A 17305-nucleotide genomic window follows, 5' to 3' on the forward strand; every position below is an offset into this window, starting at 1 on the left:
TGGCTGGAAGGAGAGATAGTCCAGTGGGCCCACCGGCGGGGATCGATCCTAGACCGGCCGTTTTACCACTGAGCTACGTACCGCCCTGACTAAGAAAATTTAAAAAAAAAGAAAAAAAAAGAAAAAGAAAAGAGTTACGACAATATTTACGAGTCGGTTGGCTTACATGAAATGATGTGATATGTTTGAAACGTATGGTATTCTATTTTTGGCTTAGTATTACTTTCCGCTCTTTTGATGATTACTTTTTCTAATGTCAAGAGACAGAGACAGAGCTTTGGCGTATCTACATAAACCCATTGTACTCCATTGAGTACTTGTTTCATTATACACAGAGACAGAGACAGAGCTGGGGCGTTACTACATAAACCCATTGTACTCCATTGAGTACACAACTTGTTTCATTATACACAGAGACAGAGACAGAGCTGGGGCGTTACTACATAAACCCATTGTACTCCATTGAGTACACAACTTGTTTCATTATACACAGAGACAGAGACAGAGCTGGGGCGTTACTACATAAACCCATTGTACACCATTGAGTACACAACTTGTTTCATTATACACAGAGACAGAGACAGAGCTGGGGCGTATCTACATAAACCCATTCTCCTCCATTGAGTACACGCGTTGTTTCATTATACACAGAGACAGAGACAGAGCTGGGGCGTTACTACATAAACCCAATGTACTCCATTGAGTACACAACTTGTTTCATTATACACAGAGACAGAGACGGAGCTGGGGCGTATCTACATAAACCCAATGTACTCCATTGAGTACACAACTTGTTTCATTATACACAGAGACAGAGACAGAGCTGGGGCGTATCTACATAAACCCAATGTACTCCACTGTTTGTTTTAACGACACATTGAGTTATTGATCATCGGCTATTGGATGTCAAACATGGTCATTTTGACACAATCATAGAGAGGAAACCCGCTAGATTTTTCCATTAGTAGCAAGGGATCTTTTACATGCACCATCCCACAGACAGGATAGCACATACCACGGCCTTTGGTATACCAGTCGTGGTGCACTGGCTGTGACGATGTACTCCACTGAGTACCCGGCTTGTTACCTTATATACAGGGGCGTGAGGTAGCTAAGTGGTAAAGCGATCGCCTGATGCGCCGTCGGTCTAGCATCGATCCCCGTCGATAGCCCCATTGGGCTATTTCTCATTCCAGCCAGTGCTGCACGACTGGCATATCAAAAGCCGTGGTAGGTGCTGTCCTGTTTCCGAGATGGTGCATACAAATGATCCCATGCTACTAATGATAAAATGTAGCGGGCTTTCCCTCTAAGACTATGTGTTAAGAATTTCCAAATATTTTACATCCATTATCCGATGATTAATTAATTAAGTAATGTGCTCTAGTGATGTCGTTAAACAAAATAAACAAACACAGGTTTGACAGCATATAACAGAGAAAACAGGCTTAACTTTGTTAAACTAGTCTTAACAGTGACAATCCTCACGCTGCCATATTAGGAAGGATGTATTGCTCTGTGAAGCGGCAGTCCGCCCAGACAAATCGCATGACAGTGCATCATGGTAGCAGTTAGGACTTTGTCAAAACTTCCCTTTGACTCGGTTTTTTGAAGATATGAATTTTTATTATGGTAAATGTTTTGTAGTTCTGGGGCATAATTCACTAAACTCTCGCAACTTTGCGATATCGCAGTGCAATGCTAACAGACTTGCAAAGAGGATGCTTTGTTGTCTAGCAGAGTCTAAGAAACCTTTGTGAATAAGGCACCTGATTCATTGCTCCTCCCCTACACTTCCCTCCAAAACAAAGCATATTTCTAGACGTACCATGAAATGTGAGACGCCTAGCCAGAGTATTGTGCCGTTAGAGAGCTAGACGGACATTTGAACGGCTATGATCAGATATGAGAGAGCTACCATAACCGTCCAAATGGCCGTCTTGCTCTCGAACGACAGAATACTAGAGAGCTAGACGGACATTTGAACGGCTATGATCAGATATGAGAGAGCTACCATAACCGTCCAAATGGCCGTCTTGCTCTCGAACGACAGATTACTAGAGAGCTAGACGGACATTTGAACGGCTATGATCAGATATGAGAGAGCTACCATAACCGTCCAAATGGCCGTCTTGCTCTCGAACGACAGATTACTAGAGAGCTAGACGGACATTTGAACGGCTATGATCAGATATGAGAGAGCTACCATAACCGTCCAAATGGCCATCTTGCTCTCGAACGACAGATTACTAGAGAGCTAGACGGACATTTGAACGGCTATGATCAGATATGAGAGAGCTACCATAACCGTCCAAATGGCCGTCTTGCTCTCGAACGACAGAGTACTCGGGATAGTTTGAGGCCATGAGAGAACACAGTTATATTTTTTTAAACGACACCACAAGAGGACATTGATTTATTAATCATCGGCTATTGGATGTCAAACATTTCGTAATTTTGACATAGTCTCAAAGAGGAAACCCGCTACATTTTCCTATTAGTAGCAAGAGATTATTTATATGCACCATCCCACAGACAGGATAACGCATGCCACAGCCTATGATGTACCAGTCGTGCTGCACTGGCTGGAACAAGAAGACAGGTCAATGGACCCACCAACAGGGACCGATCCTAAACCGATCGCGCATCAAGCGAGAGCCTTACCACTTGACTACGTCCGGCCCCCTAGCCATGATAGCGCATTCCTTTACACATCCGATTCATTGTTCACATACGCAGAGTTCGGATTCCTTTACTCACCCAGGTCGGAACCCGTGGGGGGGGGCTCATAACCGTCCATTCCAGCGAGAGCCTGGCCGTCTTGCTCTCGAACGACAGATTACTAGAGAGCTAGACGGGATGTCGAGGGACTCTCGATTAGCCTGTTTTCAAGTGCATTCACCGCTATTATACAACGTGACTTCCATTTAAGCAGAGACGTTCCCTTGTACAAAATCCTGGACCCGCGCCTGTGACTCCAACCTAATCAAGTACGCAGAACAGTAGGTAGTGTGCTAAAGCTGTGACTCCAACCTAATCAAGTACGCAGAACAGTAGGTAGTGTGCTAAAGCTGTGACTCCAACCTAATCAAGTACGCAGAACAGTAGGTAGTTTGCTAAAGCTGTGACTCCAACCTAATCAAGTACGCAGGACAGTAGGTAATGTGCTAAAGCTGGAACTATATTTAATTACTACGAGCAATTTTGGAACACAAAACTTATTAAAGGAACAATATGATTTAAAAGCACGGAAACGTTTTTCGAAAAGAAAGTTTTATTAGATACATTAACAGAAAAACAACAACATCAGTAAACATAACATAAAATCTGTTAAATTACGTTCAAACTGGCTTTCTTCATCCCACCAATGTATGTACTGGCTTTCGTCACCGCACCAATGTCTTCACTGCCTTTAGTTACCCCACCAATGTATGTACTGGCTTCCGTCACCCCACGAATGTATGTACTGGCTTCCGTCACCCCACTAATGTATGTACTGGCTTTCGTCACTCCACCAATGTCTGTACTGGCTTTCGTCACCCCATCAATGTCTGCACTGCCATTCACCACCCCACCAATGTCTGCACTTCCTTACACCATCCCACCAAAGCCTTCACTGCCTGCCGTCATCCCACCAATGCCTGCACTGCCTTTCACCACCCCACGAAAGCCTCCACTGCCTGACGTCATCCCACCAATGCCTGCACTGCCTTTCACCACCCCACCAAAGCCTCCACTGCCTGCCGTCATCCCACCAATGCCTGCACTGCCTTTCACCATCCCACCAAAGCCTCCAGTGCCTGACATCATCCCACCAATGCCTGCACTGCCTTTCACCATACCATCAAAGCCTCCACTGCCTTTCCCCACCCCACCAATACCTGTACTGCCTTTCACCATCCCACCAAAGCCTGCACTGCCTGCCATCTTCCCACCAATAGGTGCAATGCCTTCCACCATCCCGCCAATGCCTGCACTGCCTTTCACCATCCCACCAAAGCCTCCATTGCCTTCCATCATCCCACCAATGCCTGCACTGCCTTTTACCATCCCACCAAAGCCTCCACTGCCTTTCCCCACCCCTCCAATACCTGCACTGCCTTTCACCATACCACCAAATCCTCCACGACCTTCCATCATCCCACCAATGTCTGCAAAGCCTTTCACCATACCACCAAAGCCTCCACTGCCTTTCCCCACCCCACCAATACCTGTATTGCCTTTCACCATCCCACCAAAGCCTGCACTGCCTGCCATCTTCCCACCAATAGGTGCAATGCCTTCCACCATCCCGCCAATGCCTGCACTGCCTTTCACCATCCCACCAAAGCCTCCACTGCCTTTCCCCACCCCACTAATACCTGCACTGCCTTTCACCATACCACCAAATCCTCCACGACCTTCCATCATCCCACCAATGTCTGCAAAGCCTTTCACCATCCCACCAAAGCCTGCACTGCCTTTCCCCACCCCACCAATGCCTGCACTTCCTTTCACCATACCACCAAAGCCTCCACTGCCTTTCCCCACCCCACCAATGTCTGCAAAGCCTTTCACCATCCCACCAAAGCCTCCACTGCCTTTCCCCACTCCACCAATGTCTGCACTGCCTTTCACCATCCCACCAAAGCCTCCACTGCCTTCCATCATCCCACCAATGCCTGCACTGCCTTTCACCATACCACCAAAGCCTCCACTGCCTTTCCCCACCCCACCAATGTCTGCAAAGCCTTTCACCATCCCACCAAAGCCTGCACTGCCTTTCCCCACCCCACCAATGTCTGCACTGCCTTTCACCATACCACCAAAGCCTCCACTGTCTTTCCCCACCCCACCAATGTCTGCAAAGCCTTTCACCATCCCACCAAAGCCTCCACTGCCTTTCCCCACCCCACCAATGTCTGCACTGCCTTTCACCATCCCACCAAAGCCTCCACTGCCTTCCATCATCCCACCAATGCCTGCACTGCCTTTCACCATCCCACCAAAGCCTCCACTGCCTTTCCCCACCCCACTAATACCTGCACTGCCTTTCACCATACCACCAAATCCTCCACGACCTTCCATCATCCCACCAATGTCTGCAAAGCCTTTCACCATCCCACCAAAGCCTGCACTGCCTTTCCCCACCCCACCAATGCCTGCACTTCCTTTCACCATACCACCAAAGCCTCCACTGCCTTTCCCCACCCCACCAATGTCTGCAAAGCCTTTCACCATCCCACCAAAGCCTCCACTGCCTTTCCCCACTCCACCAATGTCTGCACTGCCTTTCACCATCCCACCAAAGCCTCCATTGCCTTTCATCATCCCACCAATGCCTGCACTGCCTTTCACCATCCCACCAAAGCCTCCACTGCCTTCCATCATCCCACCAATGCCTGCACTGCCTTTCACCATACCACCAAAGCCTCCACTGCCTTTCCCCACCCCACCAATGTCTGCAAAGCCTTTCACCATCCCACCAAAGCCTGCACTGCCTTTCCCCACCCCACCAATGTCTGCACTGCCTTTCACCATCCCACCAAAGCCTCCACTGCCTTCCATCATCCCACCAATGCCTGCACTGCCTTTCACCATCCCACCAAAGCCTCCACTGCCTTTCCCCACCCCACTAATACCTGCACTGCCTTTCACCATACCACCAAATCCTCCACGACCTTCCATCATCCCACCAATGTCTGCAAAGCCTTTCACCATCCCACCAAAGCCTGCACTGCCTTTCCCCACCCCACCAATGCCTGCACTTCCTTTCACCATACCACCAAAGCCTCCACTGCCTTTCCCCACCCCACCAATGTCTGCAAAGCCTTTCACCATCCCACCAAAGCCTCCACTGCCTTTCCCCACTCCACCAATGTCTGCACTGCCTTTCACCATCCCACCAAAGCCTCCATTGCCTTTCATCATCCCACCAATGCCTGCACTGCCTTTCACCATCCCACCAAAGCCTCCACTGCCTTCCATCATCCCACCAATGCCTGCACTGCCTTTCACCATACCACCAAAGCCTCCACTGCCTTTCCCCACCCCACCAATGTCTGCAAAGCCTTTCACCATCCCACCAAAGCCTGCACTGCCTTTCCCCACCCCACCAATGTCTGCACTGCCTTTCACCATACCACCAAAGCCTCCACTGCCTTTCCCCACCCCACCAATGTCTGCAAAGCCTTTCACCATCCCACCAAAGCCTCCACTGCCTTTCCCCACCCCACCAATGTCTGCACTGCCTTTCACCATCCCACCAAAGCCTCCACTGCCTGCCATCTTCCCACCAATAGGTGCAATGCCTTCCACCATCCCGCCAATGCCTGCACTGCCTTTCACCATTCCACCAAAGCCTCCACTGCCTTCCATCATCCCACCAATGCCTGCACTGCCTTTCACCATCCCACCAAAGCCTCCACTGCCATTCCCCACCCCACCAATGTCTGCACTGCCTTTCACCATACCACCAAAGTCTCCACTGCCTTTCCCCACCCCACCAATACCTGCACTGCCTTTCACCATACCACCAAAGTCTCCACTGCCTTTCCCCACCCCACCAATACCTGCACTGCCTTTCACCATACCACCAAATCCTCCACGACCTTCCATCATCCCACCAATGTCTGCAAAGCCTTTCACCATCCCACCAAAGCCTGCACTGCCTTTCCCCACCCCACCAATGTCTGCACTGCCTTTCACCATACCACCAAAGCCTCCACTGCCTTTCCCCACCCCACCAATGTCTGCAAAGCCTTTCACCATCCCACCAAAGCCTCCACTGCCTTTCCCCAATCCCTTCCACCATACCGCCAATGTCTGCACTGCCTTTCACCATCCCACCAAAGCCTCCAGTGCCTTCCATCATACCACCAATGCCTGCACTGCCTTTCACCATCCCACCAAAGCCTCCACTACCTTCCATCATCCCACCAATGCCTGCACTGCCTTTCACCATCCCACCAAAGCCTCCACTGCCTTTCCCCACCCCACCAATACCTGCACTGCCTTTCACCATACCACCAAATCCTCCACGACCTTCCATCATCCCACCAATGTCTGCAAAGCCTTTCACCATCCCACCAAAGCCTCCACTGCCTTTCCCCACCCCACCAATGTCTGCACTGCCTTTCACCATACCACCAAAGCCTCCACTGCCTTTCCCCACCCCACCAATACCTGCACTGCCTTTCACCATCCCACCAAAGCCTCCACGACCTTCCATCATCCCACCAATGTCTGCAAAGCCTTTCACCATCCCACCAAAGCCTCCACTGCCTTTCCCCACCCCACCAATGTCTGCACTGCCTTTCACCATACCACCAAAGCCTCCACTGCCTTTCCCCACCCCACCAATACCTGCACTGCCTTTCACCATCCCACCAAAGCCTCCACGACCTTCCATCATCCCACCAATGTCTGCAAAGCCTTTCACCATCCCACCAAAGCCTCCACTGCCTTTCCCCACCCCACCAATGTCTGCACTGCCTTTCACCATACCACCAAAGCCTCCACTGCCTTTTCCCACCCCACCAATACCTGCACTGCCTTTCACCATCCCACCAAAGCCTCCACTGCCTTCCATCATCCCACCAATGTCTGCACTGCCTTTCACTACCCCACCGAAGCCTCCACTGCCTGCCGTCATCCCACCAATGTCTGCAATGCCTTTCACTGTCCCACCAAATCCTCCACGGCCTTTCACCATCCCACCAATGTCTGCACTGCCTTTCACCATCCCACCAAAGCCTCCATTGCCTTCGATCATCCCACCAATGTCTGCAAAGCCTTTCACCATCCCACCAAATCCTCCACGGCCTTTGACCATCCCACCAATGTCTGCACTGCCTTTCACTGTCCCACCAAATCCTCCACGGCCTTTCACCATCCCACCAATGTCTGCACTGCCTTTCACCATCCCACCAAAGCCTCCATTGCCTTCGATCATCCCACCAATGTCTGCAAAGCCTTTCACCATCCCACCAAATCCTCCACGGCCTTTGACCATCCCACCAATGTCTGCACTGCCTTTCACCATCCCACCAAAGCCTCCACGGCCTTTCATCATTCCACCAATGTCTGCACTGCCTTTCACCATCCCACCAATGGCTGCACTGCCTTGCATCCCACCAGTCGGTGCAATGCCTTCCATCCCACCAATATCGGCACTGCCTTTTACCATCCCACCAATGGCTGCACGGCCTTCCATCCCACCAGTAGGCGTAATGCCTTCTGTCACACTTGGCTGAGGGGTTGTAATAGATCGTCTGTAACCTAAAAAAGTAGAACATTACTGTTGGTAAAATCGCAGTAAGAACGAAATAAAGTAATTGACAACATTATGTTGCTATAGGTGTACTGAATTCCACACTTTAATAATTTAATTTCGAGAGCTCACAATGAGAACTAGTTCTATCCAATGTCTACTTTTAAGAATAAAACAACTTATAACAAGTATATATATCTAAAAAATCGATTTACGACACACCCAACACATTTTATTTACGGTTATATGGCGTCAGACATATGGTTAAGGACCACACAGATTTTGAGAGGAAACCCGCTGTCGCCACTTCATGGGCTACTCTTTCCGATTAGCAGCAAGAGATCGCTTATTTGCGCTTCCCACAGGCAGGATAGCACAAACCATGGCCTTTGTTGAACCATTTATGGATCACTGGTTGGTGCAAGTGGTTTACACCTTCCCATTGAGCCTTGCGGAGCACTCACTCAGGGTTTGGAGTCGGTATCTGGATTAAAAATCCCATGCCTCGACTGGGATCCGAACCCAGTACCTACCAGCCTGTAGACCGATGGCCTAACCACGACGCCACCGAGGCCGGAAAAAAAATAAAAATAAAAAAAACCCCACAAAACCCCCCACAAAAAAAAACCTTAATCATATCAATTAACATTATTATGCTAAAGAGCTAAATAGGGTTGCAAACGAATCACTAAGCATTTTTACATGGATTACACCTAACGCTAGCGTCAGACTACCAACAGCCAGCACAAAGTTGGGCAACTTTCCGCTGTGAAGATTTCTACGACTGTCCAGTTGCTAGTCTGAGCGCTCTTACAACTCGTATATTTCATTTCATTTCAACTTATTTTCGTGCTTATATACAATTAAGGTTCAAGCACGTTGTACTGAGCACACACACCTCAGCTATCTGGGCTGTCTGTCCATGACAGTGGGTTAGTTGGTAGGTGGTTAGTGGTTAGTGAGAGAAAGGTGTGTGTAGTGGTCATACATCTACCCATTGAGCCCTTAAAAACTCGCTCTGGGTTGGAGCCGGTACCGGGCTGCGAACCCTGTACCTACCAGTCTGTAGTCCTATGGCTTAACTACTGCGCCACCGAGGCTGGTGTTGTCGTGTAACCCATTAGTTGTTAATCTGAGCGCACCCGTTGTAAGTCGGAAAAATTACAACGCAACCGTCGAGTTGGCCAACATCGTCATGACAGTTGACAGTCTGACACTAGCATAATATTGTGGGTAGAATGATGGAAATACACTGTGAAATGAGTTCAGGCCAGCTCATTTTGCCCGAATATCTCTATGGTCTTTGCCCGATTAACTAATTGAACCCTCAGGACGGCGTGATTGACAGCCACTCTTGACCAATAATATTTCGACGGTTAACTCGTCATACAGAGAGGTCAATTGTTTCCACAAGCGGATTGATACTTACGTTGATAGCCAGTCATAGGGATTCCCTTGATTCCTGGCCATATTGAGTATTCTGCAATGAACAAGAAAATGGTTACTAGTATATGGTAATAAGAACTTCAGATCATCGATCGTCGGTTATAAATTGTTTAGACTAACCGATCGATTTTTAAGCATACGGTTATGATATTCCACTTATTATATTGGCATTTTGGTGTGTAATTTAGTGGATTGACAAACGAGTGTTGTGCGGCACACTAGCGATATTTAATTTCGGTCGAGAACAGGCGCGGATCCAGAATTTTCTTAAAAAGGCGGGGCCCAAAACCCGTTTTTTCTTTCTTTCTTAACATAGAATTTAAAGGTCATTGACAGGTGGAAGGGATCAGGGCTGTAGCTAAGTTTGTTTTGTTTTTTGGAGGGGTGGGGTGGGGGTGGGGGTGAAGGTGGATGCAGATGGAGTCTTTGAAAGAACGAGCATGAAATGCACAAGACACTGGGGGGGGGGTGTTATAGGGGCATCCCCCTTCCCAGGAAGTTTTGAAATCTATAGGCTCTGAAATACAATTCTGCAGCCATTTCAGGCAGGTTGTATACCCAAAATGTCAATATCAATAACCGTTATTAACCAGTAAATGTGTTTAGCTACGGCCCTGTGAATTAGTTTGCGGGTTGTGTTTTTTTTTTTTTTTTTTAATTATTTTATTCCACAGCCCCCTTTCATTTCTATCCTTTGAAGTCCATCTCATTTCTTCCCGATCTGGCAACTCCTATCTTTCAACTTCTTTCGCTGTCCACCTCCACATCCCAGGCCTTGTTTCTCCAACCGCGACAGGTGCTTGTCGCTTGTGGCTATCTGTGCCACACACCTGCCATTCCCCATCAGCTTTTAGCTGTGGGCTTAATCTGAGCACTTCGGGGAGTGTTCAGTAGTTACTTCTGGCATTGTTAAGAGGCACTTGTAACCACCTTGTTTGCGTTTTGTGTGTATTCTGTAATATTGTTTGACCAAAAATGGAGGAGGGCCTGAATCCGCGCATGGTGAATATTACTTTAATTAATAAACTGAAGTTAAAAGTTTGTTTTGTTTAACGACACCACTAGAGCATCTTGATTAAGTAATTATCGGCTGTTGCATATCAAACATTTGGTAATTCTGACACGTAGTCAGCAGAGGAAACCCTCTTCATTTTTTCTAGAGCAGCAAGTGATCTTTTATATACTCATTCCCACAGACAGGAAAACACATACCACGGCCTTTGACCAGCTGTGGTGCACTGGTTTCAACGAGAAAACTTCCAATCAGTTGAATGGATCCACCGAGGGGGTTCGATCCTGCGACGCAAGCACCTCAAGCGAGCAGGACAGGAACTATCTCAGTGTAGCGCTCGCCCGAGGTGTTTTGATCGCAGGTTCGAACTCCACCGAAAGACCCATTCTCTGATTGGGATGTGTCATTTAGATTTAGATCAAGTTGGTCATATTTACCAGGTAGCGGATAATAATTGTAACTTGGATACATGGTCGCTGACGTCATAACCGCACATGCGCACAAACAGAGAATGAACATCCCAGACATTTTCTTGGAAGTGAGTCTCGGAACCTGAAATGTCAGAAAGAAACAACAATAATATTCATAATTCCATATAGCCTCTATTAGAAACATACTTGTCTGCCCTTGATTTGCATGTACGCTAAGCGGCCCGAACACCACTAAATTACTTCCGGCGCGTTTACGCTCCAGTCGCTTGCAACAAAGGCCCTTTGTTACTACTGAATCGTGGAGCAGTTGTCGACTAAATTAAATTTTTATAACCCTTTGGCGTCACTCATCAAGTGACGCCGGTTTGGGAAGTTATAATAACTTCCTAAACAACTAGTAGGCTGCCAGGATTGGACTGAACTGCGGTTGGACACGGTGGGGGATGGGGGTAATGGGATGCCGGGAGTTAGGACATTCTTTGGGGCTATAGCCGTAGGCGGTTCGGCCCTAGGTTTTGTGTAGGGCCGGCCTCCCCTCCCTTCCGACCCTCACCTGGTCACACCAATGTTTAAAATATGATTGGCAGCCCCTTTCTTCTTAACTTCCCATGGGCTTAATGAATATTGTTTAATAATTATTATTAATATTAGACCAGCCCATCTAAATTTGCGCCGAAATTATATTATATTAATAATTTATATAGGTTATCAATGTTAATATTTTTCTTTATGGGCGGCAGCCAAAATTTATTGACCCCAATTTTCTCCTTTTTTATACGTTTGGCGTTAATATTCAAAATTTCAAAATTGACCCTATTTGTTAGGTTATAGTTATTAAGTTACTAAGCTAAGTGGCGGGAATATTAAATTTAATATAACTTTTCTGTGGGCTGGGCCTACCACCCTACCCTTCTTCTTTACCTCTGGGGACTAAATAATTTTATTATATAGGTAAATTATATATTTTTAGACCTCCCCATCTAAAATTGCGTCAAATTAAATTCTTATTATTAATATAGAATAGGGTTACATATGTATTAAGGACGCAGTCAAAAGTTATTAATGTTGGCATATTTTTATTTTTTTATTTTTTTTATTTTGGCATTAAATTTCAATTTTTTTTTAATTGTTATAGTAGTTAGGTTTTTCCTGCCCCGAGTCAGACCACCGATCTTATCAGAGGCCGGACTCGGGGTAGGCGTGCTCGAAACCATAGAGATATATGAGCACGTTAAAACCGTATCTAAGTCTAAGTCGACTTGTTCTTTTATTTTTTGACGTTAATAAAGTTTCCTATTACTATTATTGTTTGTCAGTTTGTGTGCAATCTCCTTCTTTTACAGAAAACAAAATGCACAATATGTTTTGTGCTCAACAGAAATACTTACGAACACGTCTTGGGGAGACAAAGAAAAAGGGGCTCATTGATGATTGACTCCTTAACACGGCATCTTAATAAAGTTTTGATATTTGCAATTAATATGCATGTGTTTGTGTATATATATCACTGTGTATAAACGGAAGTGTACATTGATTTGACTCATGACTAGCTGCGATTTTCTGTACCGCTAGCTGCATTATTAACTGCGGCCTAAGCAGTAGTTAATAATGAAACTAACGATACAGAAATTTCTACTGAAACAGAAGGTTTCTACTGTCTGACTCGATAACAAAGACAGTTTCGGAAGCAAACATGCACATATGTTTCAGTAGAATAAACACAGGTAACAAATCGTACATCATGACGTATATTACATTTAATTTAATACTGACGATGCAAATAAATGCATTATTGGTGAAAATACGCAAACAAATCGGAACAGCGAGTCCAATGTCATTGTCAGACAAGGTGTAACGGACATAGTGTAACGGACACAATTTCATGTGTAATTTAATAGTTACGATCGACTATCGACTTGCAATTATTAATATTATGCACAACCATTAAGCATTCCATAGTATATATACGATGCACTAATCACTAGCAAATAATGTCTATTGAGTCAAAAAGCACCATGATAATCAACGTTTTGCTCACATAGTTGCCAAGATAGATCCTTGAAATAGTCTGCGAAATGTCAATAATTTTCATAGAACGATGAATATGCATCAAGGCTAGTCCGGCCAGTCTGTCTTCTCACATGGTGTTTTGTAAATAGGTTTTAACACGCCGTAGTCACGAATGCCCCCCACCCCCCACCAATAATAATACAAATTTGATTAATGTTTGTGTGTGCGTTCTCCCCCCCCCCCCCCCCCCCCCCCCCTTGCCACCTTCCTACGCCACTGGTATATGTATGTGCATAAATAAAACCTTTTTTTTAATGTGCGTGTTCGTCTGGATTATGTTTTCGGTTGTGCGTGTGTACTGCTGTGTGGGTTTGTTTTGTAGGCTATTGTTTATTTGGGGGCAGATTTGTTGTTTTTACTAGGCTTTTCTTTGCGGAGAGGTAAAATTGTTGAGAGTTTTTTATTTTTAAAATATTAGGTTTTTTGTTTTGCCTGCCACATACACATATAATCATGTATACAACAATGCCTTCATTTTAACATGTTGGGCATCTACCTACCTTAAATATTTTGATGTAGATAAAACAAGATCTGTTACTAGCAGAGCTGTCAACCTGTGGCAATTCTTAGACGTGAGAAAATTAGAAGTCGGGGTCCAGGGACTGCAGGCTCTTGGTCAGGTCCAGGGCGAAGTTTTTTGTTGTTGTTTCTTTAAGTCCCAAATGGAAATCTCTAAATAATAATAAAAAAAAACCCCACAAAAAAACCCCGAGTTAGTGCAAGTTTTACTAATTATTACGGTTAATGTTAAACCATACAAGTAGGTCTTCGGTAGCACCCGCGAGTGATTGTTGGTATTGAACCGATATGCTGTATTATTATTAATAGGTAACGAATTCAGAGACCTGCATATAACCAGCATATAATTCAATTCAGCTCTAAAATATAAACCATGATTATAAAATATTTTTTATTTTCAGAAAAAAGGGTCAGATTATTGTAACGTTGCGTGAGACTTGACAGGTATGCACTAGGTAGATGTTTATAGATTAAATTATATATTTAGCTGTTATTACAGCAAAATTTACACTTTATAATGCAATGTATGTAGGCCTAATTAATTTGCAACAAACGAAATATTTAGTCAAACAGGCGCATGTGCAGGAAATTGTGTAGAGGAAGTTTAGACTGGCTAGTGGTGCGTTTAGAGGAGGGGTCGGGTCATGCGTCCCCGGAAATACATTGAAAAAACCCCAAACATAATAAAGCACGTGGGGAAGGGGACTGTTCTGATCGGAATATTACATATATAATAGTCTGTCTCATCCTCCTACAAAAGATTTTTAAAGAAAATAATTTCAGTTTGGTTTAACGTAAAAATAAAAATAAAAGTGTTTTGGAAATAACAAAAATATACTATTGTTGTGTGTAATTTAGAAAACAAGCGGCTGAGAAATAAATAACTTGTAGTAAATTCCATAGAAAGAAAAAACGCTTATTTGATACACAGTAGAGCTATGGGCACTGAATGCGTACTAGTATTCCTGGAGCTGCGAAGGACGCTTGTTTGATACACGGTAGAGCTATGGGCACTGAATGCGTACTAGTATTCCTGAAACTGCGAAGGACGCTTGTTTGATACACAGTAGAGCTATGGGCACTGAATGCGTACTAGTATTCCTGAAACTGCGAAGGACGCTTGTTTGATACACAGTAGAGCTATGGGCACTGAATGCGTACTAGTATTCCTGAAGCTGCGAAGGACAATTATTTGCTGCACCATTGAAGTTCAAGTTCTTTATTGCGTTAAGTTATGCAACTTATCAGCATTATAACAATGAAATACAATATTATGTACAATAGTGCGGAATAATGGTGGAGAATGACTTATATAAATACATACACATATACCGGAAATGTTTTTTTTTAAATATATTTATCTATCTATCTATCTATCTATCTATATATATATATATCTATATATATATATATATATATATATATATATATCTATATCTATATATGTGTATGTGTATGTGTGTGTATATGTATATGTAGACATAAATACATACATACATACATACATACATACACACACATGCATGCATGCATACATAGGGGCCTACATACACACACGCACGCACGCATGCATGCATGCATGCATATATATATATATATATATATATATATATATATATATATATATATATATATATATATATATATACACACACACACAATCAACAATCAGCAATTTGGGTCACACAAATAGGAACAAATCTTCGTATAATTAAGTAGTTTGTAGTAATAGCATATCCCTCATTTTGTTCGCCTGTAGTATTTGCCAAGGTTATTTATCTCTTCATTGTTTGTAGTTGACAAGCGCTATATTAGTTTAAAGGCACTGGGGTTCTGGAAATAGTATTTCTTAATAACTCTATTTCTTAAACTTTCGTGTCGATATTTTGTACCTACCATTTTTAATATTTAACCTATGTTCACAAATTCTTATTTTTCTTATTTCTTTTATATTACGTGAAACAATTGGCTTCATAAGATATGTTTGTAATTGATATTATTTAATAAGTGTTTATATATATAGTAATCCTTTGGGCGACGCTGTTATTATATTGTAGGACGTTTGTTTAAATACATAAAATATTTTTTCTTTAATTATATAATACAAAAGATATGTGTATGGGTCGATTTTCCATATATAACTTAGCCCAAGCGTATCTAATTCCTGCTTAACATTCGTTATCCAAATATCTCCATACTCATACATTTTCTCGTACACAGCTTTTAAAATGCAATTACTGGTACTACCAAGTTTTATCAAATATTTAAAATTTGTTTTTACTATTTGTACTACACATTCCTTAGATTGCAAAGCAAACAACAAAACCCCCAAACACCCCCCTCCCCCCCCCCCAAAAAAAAAAAAAAAAAAAAAAAAAAAAAAACCCACATAAAAAGAGAATGGATTCACTTGTGTGCCTTTTTAAAAGTGTACTCCTATATATGTGATCAGATATATTTAGTAAACTTTTACCAGGGGTCACTGCGGGTTCTGAACACAATCTATAATTGATAGGCCTGTTTTTTATTGCATAGTATACGCTGGGTTTGAGAGCGTCTTTCACCACCAAATGACTTTTAAAGTTTGCTGTTAAATATCAACAGAAAAACTCATAAAATTATATATTTCTGGACAGGGAAAGGCTTGACTAAATTTCTATCATAAAAGTCGGTATTAATATTTTACAATGTTGCCCTATAATAATACGAAGAATAAGATACTTTAAATATTCATATAACTATAGAACAAGAAACGATTCTTACCTAAGTCTTACGTGTAACGAAATCCCTAACAGGTACAAAAAATGCTTTATATTTATACAGCTTTGAAACAAAATTAATGACATTACGTTCGGTATGCTTTTCCGTCTACGTAATATTCATCGGTGAAAAAGCTCAAATTGACTTCCTGGTTTCCGTAGCCTTAAGAATTACGTAAACTAGGTCATATATAACTTTGTGAGTTTTTTGTGTGTTTTTAAGTGGATGGTTTTAGACAAAGACTTTTAGTTTGATATATATATCCATTAGTGTTTAAAGAAGTGTGTCCTGCTTATATAAATTCTATAATACCGTATTAGTTGATGTTCGGTGGGTGAAGAAACCAACCGAAATGATGTCTAAGTAAATGAAATTCTATAATACCGTATTAGTTGATGTTCGGTGGGTGAAGAAACCAACAGAAATGATGTCTAAGTAAATGAAATTCTATAATACCGTATTAGTTGATGTTCGGTGGGTGAAGAAACCAACAGAAATGATGTCTAAGTAAATGAAAGTTAAAGTCTGCTTTCTTTAATGACGCCGCCAGATCACACTCATTATTAATCATCGGCTACTGGATGTCAAACATGTGTAATTTTGTCGTATAGTCTTAGGAAACCCGCTACATTTTTCCATTAGTAGCAAGGGATATACCAGTAGTGGTGCACTAGCTGGAGCGAGAAATAGGCCAATGGGCGCATCGACGGGGATCGATCCTAGACCGACTACCCATCAAACGAGCGCTTTATCACTGGGATATAGTTTTACGTCCCGCCCCCTTGACGACTAACTGTGCCCATATGAACTGAATGT

The 17305-nt window shown here is 43.7% G+C and overlaps 1 protein-coding gene across 1 annotated transcript; it reads right to left on the bottom strand.

Moving 5' to 3' along the window:
- Positions 1-3591: 3591 nt before the first annotated feature.
- On the bottom strand, positions 3592-13860 carry LOC121389356 (uncharacterized PE-PGRS family protein PE_PGRS54-like). Its single transcript, XM_041520950.1, has 5 exons — positions 13711-13860; positions 11147-11261; positions 9681-9731; positions 6756-8259; positions 3592-6706 (listed from the first exon to the last, which is right to left on the bottom strand). Exons 2-5 carry the CDS (start codon positions 11235-11237, stop codon positions 3592-3594), a joined length of 4761 nt encoding a protein of 1586 aa, XP_041376884.1. The 5' UTR covers positions 11238-11261; positions 13711-13860.
- Between the last annotated feature and the right edge of the window lie 3445 nt (positions 13861-17305).

Source organism: Gigantopelta aegis, chromosome 14 (assembly GCF_016097555.1).
Source record: "Gigantopelta aegis isolate Gae_Host chromosome 14, Gae_host_genome, whole genome shotgun sequence".
Classification (NCBI taxonomy): Eukaryota; Metazoa; Mollusca; class Gastropoda; order Neomphalida; family Peltospiridae; genus Gigantopelta; species Gigantopelta aegis.

Coding starts and splice junctions, on each gene's coding strand:
- LOC121389356 (XM_041520950.1), bottom strand. CDS start 11,237: ATGTCTGGGATGTTCATTCTCTGTTTGTGCGCATGTGCGGTTATGACG. Junction 9,732..11,146: donor CAATTATTATCCGCTACCTG/GTAAATATGACC, acceptor TGTTCATTGCAG/AATACTCAATATGGCCAGGA. Junction 6,707..6,755: donor GAAAGGCAGTGGAGGCTTTG/GTGGGATGGTGA, acceptor GGGGAAAGGCAG/TGGAGGCTTTGGTGGTATGG.